Genomic DNA, 16,599 nt, shown 5'->3' on the forward strand with positions numbered 1-16,599 from the left:
TGCGCCACTACCGCCCGGCCCTTCTCTTTCTTTTATTTTCTATCAGGAAACAAAACCAAATTTAAAGTAAAGCTGTAAGAACGACACAGCAAACTGTGATCTGCCCTTTGCTTGGACTCGCTGTTTTGGTCATTATTTCCCTCTTTGTTTATCATACTAATTCCATTATTGCTGATACCACCACCACCACCACCTCCACCACCTCCATCACCTCCACCTCCACTTCCACCACCTCTACCACCACCACCACCACCACCACCACCACCACCACCACCACCACCTCCATCACCTCCACCACCACCACCACCACCACCACCACCACCACCACCACCACCTCCTCCTCCACCTCCACCACCTCCACCATCTCTACCTCCCCACCACCACCTCCACCATCTCTACCACCACCACCACTACCACCACCACCTCCACCACCTCCACCACCTCTACCACCACCACCACCACCACCACCACCACCACCACCACCACCACCACCACCTCCTCCACCTCCACCACCACCTCCACCACCTCCACCACTTCCACCTCCACCACCACTTCCACCTCCACCACCACCACCACCACCACCACCTCCACCACTTCCACCTCCACCACCACCTCCACCACCTCCACCACTTCCACCTCCACCACCACCACCACCACCACCACCACCACCACCACCACCACCACCACCACCATTCTTGTTACCAAATCATTTATGTGGACCTTCCAGACATTATGACCCTTTACCTCCAAAACCCCAGCTTGGATCTTCTTTTATGAACAGGGATATTCCTCCACCAAAAATATTATTATTATTATTATTATTATTATTATTAGTAGTAGTAGTAGTAGTAGTAGTAGTAGTAGTAGTAGTAGAAGATGGTCTCTGTCACAGCCTTTGTGACCAAAGTGTAGGCTAATTCCAGGTGCTGAATGTTATGCCCTGGAGGGACTCCCTGTCAAGGCATGGAGCACAGAGGCACAGCACAGCAGGTCTAGAGGACTTTATTGATGCATGAAACATATTTTTTCCACATTCTCTTTAGACACATGGGATGAGGACAGCATTCTCAAGATCTGGCTTGTGGCCTTAAATTTTATTTGTTTGTTTGTGTGTTTATTCCACAGTAAACATTGTGGAGAGATGAAAGCTTGTATTTTTTTTAACAGTTCTCAAACTCTTTTTAGGTTTTCGGCTGCCACCATCTAGCCTGCACACTACTGCAATTGAAAATGTATGCCTTTTAAGAAATTATACCTTTTAGTTAACCGAAGGGAAAACTTTCTATTCTTCTGTGAATCATCATCTCTCCCATGAGGAACTTTAAAAACCCTGTGTTAGATTAACACAGTAGGGTGACAAGGAGGTAATCCGATTCATTTCACTTAATGTGCAATGAATTTTGCAAGAGACTTTCTTGGGGGGGGGGGTGTTGCTCACTGATAATTTGGGTCTCATTCATGATGTTCCTGTAGAAGAAGGCTCCCAGAGCAGACCAAAACAGGATGCCAGAGAAATGGTATAAACAGCACTCTGGCCACTCTGGCCACGTGGGAATGCACCCATGCTGCGTCACCCTCCCCAGCTGCCTCTGTTAACACAGCGCCTGAGGCACTTTAAGGAGCAGCTCTGTTTTCCCCTCGAAGAACCAAAAGACTTGACAGAGCTGGAATTCTACGGAGCGACTTGCTCCAACACGAATCCACAGCATCCCCAATACTTTCCTCCCTCTGAGCTGGCTACCAGCACCCTCACTCTTAACTTGAGGACTCCCCACCCCCCACGGCTCTGACAGTCTCAATTCTAACCTCTGAGACTTGTGTGAGAAAGTGTCTGGGCTCAGGAACGCACCAGGCGCGGTCCGGCCACCAGTGACTCCCAGCGGCCGCACAGGGCGCTGCGCCCCACTCCGCCCCGGCCTCCCCTGCCCGGCGTCCGCCCTGCCGCCCCCGCGCGGCCTCCTGAGCCAGGGCTGGAGGCGGATTCCTCTGTCCGGGTTTTCAGAGCGCCTTTCCGAAACCTCCTCCCCGCCCAGAAAGGGAGAGAGATCCCAGGCGCAATCGCTCCCCGGAGCGGCCGAGGGGCGCGCGGGGAGAGGCCTGCGCCGGGGTACTTTCAAACTGAGGCGCGCGCACACACTCACACCCACCCACCCATCCACACACGCGGACGGACACACACACATACATACATACACACGCTCACACACACTCACAGACACACACACACACACACACACACACACACACACACACACACACACACACACACACACACACACATACACACGCCCATTTATATAGGCGGCGGCAGTGGCCAGGGCGGCGGCAACGGGCTCAGGAACGATGGAGCTGAGCCAGCTGACCCCGGTTGGAAGCAAGTGAGGAGGATCCAAGCACACCCCGAGATTTCTCTGCTCAGCGCTTGTCATCTTTCCTAGACAGCCGTGCACCCGGACGAGGACAGGTCGGACTAAGCTGTGAAGGAGAGGGTGGGGAAGAGGAGGAGGCCAGGTGAGCAGAGGAGCCCTCGGCAGCGTATCTGGACGGCCTGGATCGCTCCTTGCCGGACTCCTGCCCTCTCCTTGCTCAGGTGGGCGCGTCAGGTCCCTAGCTCACAAGGGACGCTCGGAGGAGAACGGAAACTCGCGGCTTGGCTGTGCGGGATGCCCTTCGCCAAGCGGATCGTGGAGCCGCAGTGGCTTTGCCGGCAGCGGCGCCCGGCTCCTGGCCCAGATGAGGACACGAGTGGAGACAGCGTGGAGCCGCCGCCCCTGCAGCCGCCTGGCCGGCGGGAAGAGGCCGAAGCACCGGGGCCAGAGGAGCCTCCCCGTGTGCCCCCTGCGCCTCTCCCACTCCCACCACCTCCGCCGTCTTTGCCGGCGCCGGCCGAGCAGGTTCAGCAACCACCGGGCGAGGCGCGCGAGGCCGGGGAGGAGAGCGTGGCGGGGGTCCCGGAGGCGGAATCGGCCCCCGGCGAGGCGTCCTCGGCTGCGGCCGAGGCTGTGCTGCTCATGTTAGATCTGTGCGCGGTCAGCAACGCTGCGCTGGCCAGAGTCCTCCGGCAGCTCTCAGACCTGGCCCGGCACGCGTGCAGCCTCTTCCAGGAGCTCGAGAGCGACATCCAGCTTACTCACCGCCGCGTCTGGGCACTTCAGGGCAAGCTCGGCAGCGTGCAGCGCGTCCTCAGCACGTTGGACCCCAAGCAGGAGGCAGTGCGTGAGTACCAGCACCATCCATCCTCCAGGGTACTAGGCTCCAGCGCCGCACCCTCTTGCGGTCCCCACTCGCCACAACCCCAGCCCCGAGGCGCCGCGCCTGCTGCAACTTGCACCTCACTCTTGCGTTTCCTCCCCTCTGAGATCCACCCCAGTCCTCCCGGGTTGAGTAGCTAGGGTGGCCCTTGACCAATGCAGGGATGCAGGCATGGAGAGCAGAAAGTTAAATGGACGGCCTCCCAACTCATAGACATCCCTGGCGTTGAGAACCAGCAGGAAGGGAGCGTTTAGGGGGCAGACAAGAGGTAGAGAGGGTCTGTCATTTGCCATTGGGACATATGCCTTTCATGTCCTTGGGAAGAGGGAGGGGTGCAACTCTCATAGCTTCCAGGAGCCGGCCTCCGGGTTGCACCATTGGGGGCTTCAGAGTCCTGGGTGTCCTTTTAAATGTCTGTGGGAGACAAGGTGATTTGTCACACTTGGCTGTGACCTCGGTGCCCGGGACTCGTGCCTTTGGAAGGTGTGTGACCTAATCCAGCATCACTGGCTGGCTGCCTAGAATGAACTCCAAGGTGCTCTACTGAGAACCCTGGGATCAGCAAAGGCCTTGGTGAGGGACTGGAAGGGAAGAATGCCTGAGAGTGATAAAGGGATCCCCGAGCGTCTTTTCTGCCCTGGGTAACCTAGGGCTCTTAATGAATGCCTCTTTGGAGTATCTGTCCTCTGAGCATCCCTCAGGCTCTTCTTTCTCTGCCTTAGTTCCTTGTCACACAAATCTAGACTTAGGTATGAACCGGTCCAGCCAGGCAGGCTGCAATGAGAGGGCGAGGAAGGAGATCTAGAAGACCCCTGGGCATCTTCACTGCACATTGACTTCACTCTTGAAACACCGTAGTCTCTGTTAACTATTCTCTCTAAGGGGCATTCAGTCCTCCCCCACTGGTGCATGGTCTCCCAAACCTGGCAGCAACAGAATCATTTAGAAAACGAACCAGGCTGTGGACCAGAGTGCTGGACTGGCAAGCGGGTCCTTTACTTCCTAGTTCAGCTGAGATGCTCCAGGGGAAGGTGATGTCAGCGGTTCTGACTTACGTAAGAAGCCTTTTCTGGTGCTGCAGTGGCTGCTCCGGTGTGAGGTGGTCACTGAGTGCACCAGGCAGAGGAGCTTCAGCAACATGCTTCCCAGGAGGACTTCGCTGCACCTCTGTTGGGCAGCCCAGCCCAGCCTCTTGGCCGGGCCTGCTGGCCTAGGCATTCCTTTTCCTCACCCCTTCCTCCCTGGAAGAACCCTTTGAACCCCGCCCCAGGAATTCACTGCTTTTCTGCAATAACAATAATAATAAGCGTAATGAATAAATGATGTGCCCGATCGGTTTTCGCAGCTATAAAAGACCTGGAGTTGGGTTAATGACTAGTTGTTTAAAAGGGCAATTCCGGGGATGAGTTCTGGAAAGAATTAGGATTGCCCTAGGCCAAGTCGTATTTTACTTTTGGGACTGGAAATGAACGCTTTAATCCTGCCTCCTTTTTACCCCAAACCACCCAGCAGGGACAGGCCCTTCACTTTCAACAGCGCTGATATTTGGGTAGTGCGGTTGGGGTGGGGGGAGTGGTGACTTCACTTCAAAAGAACTGGAGGGAAGTTCTGCAGACAGTTGAACGGTGCATACAGTTTTCATGTGCACGTGTGACACAAACACGCCTCTTCTTAAACAAAACTTACACTGCCAAAGTAGACTATATTATCCTCACTATCCTTTCTATTAGTGGCACCAGGTAGGCAGTTATGGGTCTAGTCTAATAGCCTCTTCAAGTCATTTTCACTATCAGAGTGTAAACGAATGGAAAATGGAGTTAGGGGGATCTTTAGTGCATTGATGCCGTTGAGGAATATATACTCTATTCATGTATATTTATATATGAATAAAGATGGGGCCCAGGGAAGGTCTTAAAATCGATCAATTCAAATACTTTCTTCTAAAATATGTTATTAATTGTTATTGTGTGTGTGTGTACATGGTGTGGGGGGTGGGGTGGGCCATATGGAGGTCAGAGGGCTCCTTTGTGGACTTAGTTCTCCTGCCACTATGCACATTCCAGGGACAGAACGCTCGTCACCCAGGCTTGCTTGCTGATGCTTTTACCCACTGAGCCATCTCACTGCCTCTTCAATTTTTTTTTTTCTAAAATGTTGTCTCGATACTTGGTATCCTGATTTCTCTCTCTTCTCATCCATTTAAATGGAGGATGGCACTGTTCTATTCATAACCTCTCAGAGTAAAGGCACACTATTTTGCCTCTTAACTTGACTTTCCCAGACTTCAGGGCCGGAGACAAGGATTTCCATTCCAGAAGTTTGAGAGGAAGTCCCAGGAAGCATATGGAGGGAGTGCAGAAGTGAAGCAGGGCAGGTAGAAGCTGAAACTTGTCATGAGGAGGTTGTTACTGCAGAGGCTTTGGAGTCAACCTAGCTGGGGACCCATAGTATCTCAGCTGTGCTGCACTTGGGGGAGGGGAGGATGAAGAGGCTCAAATGTTTCAGGACCGATTCTCCCTGGGTAGATGGAAAGTAGCACCTGAGCAAGAATTACCTGGCTTCTAGGGCCAGCCCCATGTCCGATTCCAGCATGTGCCTGGGGGGAGAGAGCTATGAAAAGCCTGGGGTGGACACATGCCTGTCTGCAGGGGTTTCTTGGGAGGGCAGAAGGGCTGATCAGAACACCAGTGATATCAACTACATTTGCATCCCCCTTTAAGGTTGCTCCAGCCTGGGGGTATTTCAAAGGGGAAAGAAGACTTCCTCCCCTTGACTGTCTGTGCCTCTCTACCCCCATTTCATTTTCCTACCCAGATTGCTATGCCTCACACACTCTTCTTGCTGCTCTGTCCTCAGGGCTGCTTCCTGTTGCCCTGACTCATGGTAGGGAACTTTCTGGTGAATGGTCTGATCTGATATACGCTTCCGTGAAGTCACTTTTGAGGCAAGTTTGGGCTGGTAAGGCAGTTATTATCTAGTCAACTAGTATGGGGGACTAGAAATAAAGAGGAAGTGGTCAGATTCTGAACTAACTCATTTTGGAAATACAATTGATAGGATTTACAGAGTAGATTAGGAACAGGTTATGAGGAAAGTAATTGAGATGTCAGACTCATAGTTTCCTTTGCTTAAATAATTCATAGAAGGTGATGACATTTACAGAAATGTAGAAGCTACTGGGAGGATGGACATTTTATTCTGAAGGAAATGCAGTCTGTAGTTTTCTATTTGAGCCCTGTGAAGTTTGAGGCGTCTGATGAGTGTTGAGAGTGATGAGTCAGATGTGGGAGTTGAAAGCATAAGAGAAAGCCCAAGCAGGAGCTGAAGATGTGAGACAGAAAGATGAAGAAGGCATGTGAAGCCTTGGAGCTAGGGACAACAGAGACAATAAAGGAGAGTGGTACTTGCAGAAGGGTACTAATTGTTAGGCATGCTTGAATTTCATAGGAAGTAGGAAGCTGGTGCTGGAGCCCGGGGGAGCCCAACTTTGAGTTTCACAGGAGAAGAGAAAGAATGAAAAAGAACATTCAGAAGTCTAGGAGAGTTGGATGCTGTGGTTCACACCAGTGAATTGCAGCTCTTGGGAATCAAAGGCAGGGCATCTTGGGTTTAAGGCTATTTTGGACTACACACACAGAGATCCTGCTCCATAAAACAAACAAAACATCACTAAATGCTACGTGTAAGTCAGTGGTAGAGCACTTATTTAGCATGTACAAAGCCCTGGTTTTGATGACAGTACTGAGGGGTAAAAATCTAGAATGACAATCGGGACAGTGTGATACAGTGGAAGCAGGAGGGAGGGAGGGGGTGGCGGTGCAGAGTACGTGCTTAGCATGTGTATAAGAGAGTGGGGTACAGAAAGAACAGGATGGGTGTAAGAGGAAATGGATGTCTCTTGTCAAGAGTTTTCTTGGAAGGGAAGTAGAGAACTGAAGCAGAGGTTGCATGAACATACAGTATGGAAGGAAAACTTCTTCAAAGGTGTCAGCATGTTGCGTATGCTTGGCTTCCAAAAAGAGGAGGAAATTGGCACTGGGAAAGAGATCTGGACAATTATGGAGTCCTTGAGAAACAAGATGTGGGAAGATGAAAATACATTTGGAGGGAACGTGACAAATCTAGGCAGAAAGGCAGGTGAGCAGGGGGACTGACAGAGGCGTAGGTGGAGCCGGGTGTTTCCCCTTGCCATGAAAAAAAAATGACATCTATTTTCTCCATGAAGTAAGTGGTGAGATCATCAACTGAGAGGGTGTTGGCAACGTGAGGAGAGAAGGCAAGGTGTGAATAAGCTGTCTCAGGGGGAGCATGGATGCAGTAAGGAAGTGTAGTGGGATTATCTGGCTGCATGGAGAGCCTTCTGAGATTTATGGTCATAAACTTGAAACAAGTCCAGCTTTTCAGTCACTAACACCTGAGGCTTTGGAATTACTTCATGAGACTCAATGCCAAACTGTGCAGCCTTATACATTTCATGTTGTTGGCCTTTTGGATACTGCTAATTACCTTTAGTTACTGAATTTTTAAGTAAAATTTGCATTAAGTCCGACATTCCTATGTTGTTGTTGTTGTTGTTGTTGTTTTTTAAGCGTGCAGATTCTATGTGTTCTTTTTGGTGAATTTTCACAAAAACAGATAACTCAAGGAAAAGCTACTCAGACCAAGAGACAAAACACTGTTGTGCCCTCCGCCAGTTGCTATCCATCTCCCTAGGGGTAGGCACTCCCCTGACTTCCTCTTCCAGCAACTAGATTTATATAAAACTTTTGGACTTTATGTAAGTGCCTGCTCCTTCTTAGTGTCATTCATTCAACAGTACACTGGTAAGGGCCTTCCATGTTGTGCATGCATAATGGATTGCTCATTGTCAGTGCTGTGTGAAATTGTGGTTATCTGCCATAATTTGCTGATCCATTCTCCTGATGAGAGACAATTGTTTCTATTTTAACATTACAGTCATGAATACTTTTTTGCTATATGCTTTTTGTATTTTTAGTTTTTGAAACAAGGGACCACATATCCTAGGCTGGCCTGGAACTCTGTATGTAGCTAAGGACCTGGAATTTCTGAACCTTCTCCTGCCCTACCTCTGGAGCGCTGGGATTAAAGCTACCATACCTGGCTTCATGCAGTGCTGATAACCAACCCCAGGGCTTAGTTCATGCTAGGCAAGCACTCTACCAACTGAGCTACCTCCAGCCCCCCTCTAGGTCTTTTGGTGAGCATATTTATATCCCACTGACCCGTATGCATCTAAAAGAGGAATTACTGGTTCAAAGGGAATAGGTACATTTGGCATAAATATAAGACACCTGACAGTTTTCTGGCTGGTTGTATTGATTTATGCTCCCAGGAGTTCCAGTTGCTCTGCATCTTCACCAGGACTGGTATCTTTTAAGTAACAGCTACTCTGGCAATAAATGTAATAAAACCTCATAGTAGTTCTAAGCTGCATTTTGGATAGCTTTTAAAGTTAACCTTCATTTTGTGTTTGAAAATCCAATTTGGATATCCTTTTTTTTTTTTTCTGAATGACCGGTTCAAGGCTTTTACTCCCCCACCCTTTTTCCCCCTTTACTACCCTTTAAATCAAGTTTTTGGTCCTTTTTATTGTCTTTTTTAAGTATTTTTTTTTATTTTGTGAATATGAGTCAGTTGCCATCTCTAGATACTGCAAAACGTTATCTTCCAGTGGTTTGCATTTTGACGCCTTTAGTATTATAATTTGGTGAACAGACATTTATGTTTTTATGTTGTCCAGTTTATCAGTTTTTTCCTTTGTAATAAGCTTTTTGTTTCTCTTCTGCTTGTTCTTAAACAATTCTTTATCAGTCCTTGGACCATGAAGAGATCTCATTAGTTCTACAGTTTATTTTGCCTTTGCCATTTAGATCTGTTATTTATATGCTATGGATTTTTTGTTCGTTTGTTTCTCTTTTTTTTGAGATAGTGTCTTTCTATGTAGGTAATCCTTGCTGTCCTGGAACTCACTATATAGACTATGCTGGCTTTGAACTCACAGAGATCAGCCTGCTTCTACCTCCTGAGTGCTGGGATTGAAGTCATGGGCCACCACATCTGACTTGGAATGGCTTTTTATAAATGGTGTGAGGCAGAAGATTATTTTCTCCACACAGATGCACAGTTGTCCCACTGCCAGGTATCGCAAAGGTGTCGTTTCCCCATTTCCCTGCAGTGATACCTCTGTCACTCCTCAAGTGGATGGGTTTTATTGTTACTGGTATTATTTTAAAGTTAACATTTCTTTGCATGTGTGCCTTAGAGTACCTGTGGAGCTCAGAGGACAACTTGCAGTCGTCTTCTTTCACCATGGGAGACCCTGGGGCGAAGCTCAGGCCATCAGGCCTGGCAGCAAGCACCTTCCCCTTCTAACCATCTCTGGCTCTCATTTCACTTTTTAGCTGACACTTCTGGCTTTCGTTACTCGTCAGCCTCTGCACTACTCTGCACTAAGTACGCTGTGTGCATTGTCTTATATAACCTTCACACCTCTCCTGCTGAAGATGTCTTACTGCACACTCTGCCGGAGACTTTTGTTTAGGTTTAGCAAGTGGAACAGGTTCTTCTTTGCATATAGGGAAAGCCAGAGGTGCCACCGAGTTAATGCCCCTGAGGCAGCACTAAGAAGGGTACCCCAGCTATAGCTCCCTTGCTCTTTGAATGGGAAAAGCCTCCTGCATGTTCCATACTACTCACCAGTAGAACTGAGCAATAGTTGCCTGTGGTTATGATGCATCTGGTGACATAGCCTGTATTTGTTGTTCTTTTTCCCACTCTCACGTTACCTTCAATTGAAACTACTTGGACTTCATCTGCTTCTCAGGAAGTCCACACCAGGACGATCTGCTGGATCTTTTTTTCCTTTGTAATGCTAGAGGTTGAACTCGTGGCCTCACCCGTGCCCCAATATGTTGGATCTTTAAATGATGAGGACAAACTCTGGGACAAGTGATGCCTTTTGTCCTTTTTCTTGAAGGATTTTATACATGATTATACATTAGATACATGTGCCAGAATGTTCTGCAGCGGGTCTGGAAGGAGCTTCTATTACCAGTGATTGTAGCCACAGTTGGAAGCTTTTGGGATGGGAGCTCTGTAGTACTGTGGCAGTGAAAAGGAACAGGGAAGAAACTCAAGTTTATGTTGACATAGCACATCCCAATGGTTCCTCAGTCAGTCAGCCTCTGAATGTGCTGGTTATTGCCTTGTGGGAGGGGCCTCTGAGGTTCTAGGAGATCTAGGCCCCCTACTTAAGAAGCATGGTTTCAGCTATAGAGTAGATATGGAAACTGCTAAATCATGAAAGAGCTGGGGAAGTTAATATATTTGGGGGAGGAATCATTTGGGTTGGTGTGGTAGCACTAATCTTAGTTCATTATGCTTTTGGAAGATAACGTTTTTCTCCTCATTCTGTCTGTCCTACCAACTGCTCATAACAATCCTCTTTAGCCTGTCTAAAGTGTCTTCTTGGATGTTTTCATTGCTGTGGTTAAGTTTCTTTTCTTCTGACTCTGCCAAGTGAGTTTCTCTGAGGCAATATGAGTTCTTAACTGCTCCATTCAAAGCTGCCTTTTAACCTGTCATAGAATGATCGAGAAGAAAGCAGTTTCTCAAAGGTTAATAATTCATGGCTATAATTTCCTAATAACCAACCAATAACAATACAACAACACACATTTTCCCAGATTTTTTCCAGTTGTACTAGGTTTGATATTCGTTTGTTTGTTTTTGAGATAAGGTCTCACTATGTAGCTCTGGCTGTCCTGGAACTCACTTTGTAGACCAGGCTGGGCTTGAACTCACAGAGATCTGCCTGCCTCTGTGTAGATGTAACCAACGGTCTTATTAAATAAGAAACACAGAGCCGATTCAGAGAAGAAAGCCAAGAGGTCAGAGCTAAGAGCCTCACCCTTCCTGATTCAGGGATACTCTTCAGCCAAGAGAGCTCTCCGAAAAGGGGACCTACTTCCTGTGTGTGTCTTTATATAGTCTAGCTGTTCTGCCTTCTCATTGGTTGTAAACCCAAACATGTGACTGCCTCGTCACTGCCTGAATGTACCGCCCTCCAGGTCCTTAAAGGCGTGCGCCACCGCCGCCATGCACTTGCTATGGCTCTAATAGCTCTGACCCCCAGACAACTTTATTTATTAACATACAATTAAAATCACATTTCAGTACAAGTAAAATACCACCACACCTCTGCCTCCCAAGTGCTGGCATTAAAGGTGTGTATCACCGTGTCTGGCTGACATTTTTTTTATTGAGATAGGATTTTATGTAGCTTAGGCTGGTTTCAAACTCCCTATGAATCAGAGGAGAATGACCTTGAATTCTGAATCCTCTCAACTATGCCTCTGTAGTGCCAATGTGACAAGTATGTGTGACCATCGTTCTGGACCCTGGGCTTGGCTTTTAAATCAAAGTTACTGAACTCCTTTATTTAGGAAACATTTGGGATTCTACTGGGCTGATACTCAGGTGGAAAAAATGACATGTCTTTGTCCCGGTGTGTGTGGAGGCCTTTTCTGTGTGTGCCATTACAAAAGCGAAACATCCACACAGGCTCTATAAAATGTCTTCAACCTTAGAGCTTTTAATTTACCTTTAACCACTGGTGACATATGAAGTGTCTCCTATTGGCTCACATTATTCCATGAGCCTTGAGTACTGACCCTTGGAGTTAGTGAGAATTTTCAACAGAGTTAGCATTTTCTCTTGATACTTCCCCCTAATTTCCTTTTACTCTATGTTTTCATTAGGCTTTCTATTGCTGAGTTGAAACACCATGACCAAAAAGCAAGGTGGGAAGGAAAGGGTCTATTTGACTTACACTTCAGCATTGCTGTTCATCACCAAAGGGAGTCAGGACAGGACCTCAAACAGGGCAGGAACCTGGAGGCAGGAGCTGATGCAGAGGCCATGGAGGGGAGCTACTTACTGGCTTGCTCCTCATGTCTTGCTCACCCTGCTTTCTTACAGAACCCAGGACCACCAGCCCAAGGATGGCACCACCCACCATGGACTGGGCCCTCTCCCCAAAATAACTAATTAGGAAAATCCCTTACAGCCAGATCTTATGGAGACATTTTCTCAATTTAGGTTTGCTCCTTTCAGATAACTCTAGTTTGTGTGTCAAGTTGAGATAAGACCAGCCAGCACATTCCATTAAAAAATCATGGGACAAGGATGGAAAGAGAGCTCAGTAGGTAGAGTGTTTACTATGCAAGCCTGAGTATTTGAAGTCAATTTCCAGAACCCATGTAAAAAGCTGGGTGTGATGGCACATGCTTATAAGCTTAGTGTTGGGGAAGCAGAGACAGGAGAACCCCTGAGGCTTTCTGGCCAACCAGCCTGGCTTACTACGTGAGTTTCAGGCCTATGAGAAAAATTGTCTCAAAGGAACAAAATCAGTAGATGGCTCTTAAGGAATCATGCCAGAGCTTGACTTCTGACCTCCACACACATGCTTACACTTGTGCACACACACAAACATACACATACATGCATACACACATACACAGTATAACAAGGATGTGACTGGCACAAAGCAACAATTACAAAACTTCTTGAATATGATTTTATATCTTAATAATAAACCGAAATAAAATTAATGAAGTTGACATGGGTTTTGAATGTAAGAACATCATTCTAGATTTGAAATTTGCTGGAACAACATTTCAAATAGCACTCCAACTGGACTATAAACCCAGGGGGCAGAGACCCTGTGTAGCTCATCTTTATGAATGACTAAGACAGATATGGGCAATTTCTGTTTCTTGTGTAATGTCCATCTCTCAGCCATTAATGAGTATGAGAAGATTTAAATTTACTAAGAAAATTATCTGTGGATATAGGCATCCATATTCTGAAAACTTAAATTTTTAAGTGTTTAAGGTCCTCAAAATGAAATAAGCTAAGCATAAACATAACTTGCCAGATATGGTGGTGTGTGCCTGTAACCCACCTTTCAGGAGACCAAGGCTGGAAGATTTGATTTTGAGGTCAGCTTGGACTGTCTAGTAAGTCTCATACTCTCTCTCTCTCTCTCTCTCTCTCTCTCTCTCTCTCTCTCTCTCTCTCTCTCATCAGAGTTAATGTTAACTTAATAAGAGTCATGGAATTTGGGGGTCTTAAATTTGGACAAAAATCTTAGTAACTCATAGAAATCAGCTTCCCATCCAGAGATGTCCCAAATGGTAGTCCCTGTGAGACCCCTGGCATTAGAGAGCGGCCAACCCTATCTTGATTTGACTGCCGGATGGTTCTCATGCTCATAAGGTCCTTATCTAGACTGGCATCACATCTTTTTGTAATCCTAGTCTTTTGTCCTAGTTCTGGCACTGAAGCTGTGTAGCATCTACTTTGAATCTCTTTTCCAGTCTCTTAAAGTAGCTGTGGGTTGATTTCTATGGTTTCTCCTAATCTGTCTTCATGCCAGGCTAGATAATTTCAGTTTCTTAGATTCCCCCAGTGAAGTTTTTTAGTTCCCCTTTTCCTGGTTGCCATCTGTCACAGGCATAGAATGTGACGAGACCTATTTCTTCTGTTACTATGAGTAATTAGGACTAAAGTGGCCTTTGTTTTAACCATCACACCATGCTGTTGATTAACTATTGCCATTATGCTCCAGTAAATTCCCTTCAAAAGTGGTAGATTTTAAACTTGAGATTTCCTTGATTCTGTGTATAGTTGATATTTTGAACTTAAATTTTGTGAGACTCTTCCATTGTCTTTGTTAAATTGAATCTTGCTTGCTTTGCTCTTTCATTTCCAATTAGTGGTGATGGTTTAATATCTTGATCCAATGTGTCAGCTACTGCCCCCAGCATTTTGTTCTTTGCAGACACTATAAACATGATATATAAACTATGACATCACTCACATCTCTGATAAAATTATTGTTCGGATGGACTCAAGAAAGACCAGAGCTCACTGGCAGACAATACTAGCAACATCCATCTAAGTTGACATCTATTAATCAACATTCCTTGGGTGTCATTGTTGCCGAAGCCACAAATGTACCGCCCCCACTATCCGTCCTAACCACATTTCTCCACCTTGCCCACAAGATCTATCATTATGAGCGACTGTCAAATGGTTTTCTGAAATCAAGATACCATATGTTTGTAGCATTCCTTTGATCTCCTGGTCTACTAGCCCTGTTCCAAAGGGAAATAAGGTTAATATGGCTCAAACTGGACCTCTTTATAGTGATAACGGGAGCCATTTTCATTTTTGGTGAATAATAGGTAAAAAGTTTATGTTGACAAACCAGCTCTGTTATTCTGGCTATGGAATGACAGCATTGTAGGATTGCAAAGGGACTCTTTGGGACCTACAGCCCATTTCTCATGCTCAAGAGTACCTTGTTTGTGACAAGCAGGGAATTAAAGTTTTGTCTCTTCCTTTCTTTTAGGGTACTCAATGATGACCTTATGTCCCTATTCTTTGTTCTCTAAGAAAATATTGAGAATTCAGGACCTTTGGAGCTTAATCTTGCTTTGAGGAAGGTTGAGGACTGTCTGCCAGGAATGTGGAAACATTTGTGGTGGGGAGTATGGATTCTGAAGTTGGACTGTGTGGGTTCTGATACCATCTCCACCCTTTCAACATTGTAGGACTTTTGGCAGCATGTTGCATATTTCCTTTTCTTCATTTGCTATGGAGTGGAAATAACAGTTCTGACTGATCATGTTATTGACAGAAGTTAAGTGGGTATTGAGAACTGTGCCTGGCACATCAGCTCTTTTATTGACACTATACTGTATCAGATAGAATAGAAGGTATATATTGTTCTTTCCAAGTAGGTGAAAGCCTCTTCCTGAATCTGTGAAATTCAAGGTCAGAAGAAGGATGTGGCTAGCTGATCAAGCAATTCTGATTCTCAGTGTGGCCAGACATCAATTAAGGTTGCTTTTCTTAATGGCCACTTTTTGTTACTTGTATAAGCATACAAAAAAGAGTGATTATCTTATCATACAGGTTCATTCATTTATTATATATCAGACATTATTGTAGACACTTATGTTTGATAAGCAAACCAAAAGCAACTATAAGCCTGTGTTCCAAAGGAGAGAGATAAACCCCAAACAACAAACAGCATATATAATGGAATTCCAAAACCTTTTAGAGAGGGCAGTCAACTGTGTGGGGCTAGGATGGTTATGTTTAGTTAGGTTATTCTGAAGAAGCTACATCTGAGCAAATATTGGAAGGAGGTAAGGTTGTTAATTATGCACATAGGTGGAGGAAGATTCTGTTGGTAGAGGAAAACCATAGCTTGTACAAAGGCCCTGAGGTAAACACATGTCGTGCATAATTCAGTGATGACAAGGAGGCAAAGAGGTCATAGTGGTGTAATGAGGCAATTCCATGTAGTTTATCTGATAATCAAAGGGTTTTTTTTTTTTGGTTAATTCACAACAAGGATAAGGGAGTTGGTCGCTGGGTCCAGGAGGGGTGAGGCATGGTCCAATGCAGTTCTCTGGAGAACTCTACCTTAATCCGCAGCACCAGCATCCAAGACCATGAGGTAGCCAAGAGAGTGAGCACGTATGCATCTCAGGTCTTAAGGGGTTCCCCCTTGGCCACACCCTGGGGGGGCAAGTACCTAGTAGTTACCTGCTGCCTACTAGGGGCAGTGCTTCAGGAGTAAAGCACAGATAAACACCCCTACAGTGGTAGGTGTAGAAGATATGTGTAGGCAATTTTCTAGACGGTCTTATTAATAAAAAACACGGAGCCAGATATAGGGGTGAAAACCTGAGAGATCAGGGAAATAGGGAAAGCCACAGCTAACCTCATCTCACCAACTCGGCAGCTTCCAAAGGCAAGATACTTCCTGTCTACCCACGCCTATATGCCTTGCTGTTCTGCCATCTGATTTGCTCTCTCTGTTCAGCTACATCACTTCCTCTTTCTGCCCAGCTCTGTCACTTCCTGTCTGTCTGTACAGACCTCCTGACCTCTATGGTTGACTAGTGTTGAAATTTAAGGCGTGTGCTACTATGCCTGGCTCTGTTCCCAGTGTGGCCTTGAACTCAACAGAGAGACAGACAGATCCCTGCCTTCCAAGTGATAGGATTAAAGGCATGTGCTAACATTGCATGACTTCTTTGTTTACTTATAATGGCTGGCTTTTTCCTCTGATCTCCAGGCAAGCTTTATTTATTAAAGCACAAATAAAATATCACCACAGAGATGAGGAGGGGAGTGAGGGGAGAGGAGACCAGCATGGCAAGATGGAGATAGATAGCAGAGAGTCTGGTAGGCCATTGCCATGGCAGATACATTTTTGCTCATAAGCCTTTTGCTCTGAGTGTAGTG

The 16,599-nt window shown here is 46.4% G+C and overlaps 1 protein-coding gene across 2 annotated transcripts in view; it reads left to right on the forward strand.

The window, feature by feature from the left end:
• Positions 1–995: 995 nt before the first annotated feature.
• The window catches only part of Nhs (NHS actin remodeling regulator), a 342,196-nt gene continuing 326,592 nt past the window's right edge, over positions 996–16,599 (forward strand). For both annotated transcript variants that reach the window (XM_052721028.1, XM_052721099.1), the window contains exon 1: positions 996–3,216. In XM_052721028.1, coding sequence (XP_052576988.1) covers positions 2,664–3,216 — 553 coding nt within the window. In that variant the 5' untranslated portion in view covers positions 996–2,663. The remainder of the gene's footprint in view (positions 3,217–16,599) is intronic.

This window comes from Peromyscus californicus, unplaced genomic scaffold (assembly GCF_007827085.1).
Source record: "Peromyscus californicus insignis strain IS unplaced genomic scaffold, ASM782708v3 Scaffold_10__1_contigs__length_136768540, whole genome shotgun sequence".
NCBI lineage: Eukaryota > Metazoa > Chordata > Mammalia > Rodentia > Cricetidae > Peromyscus > Peromyscus californicus.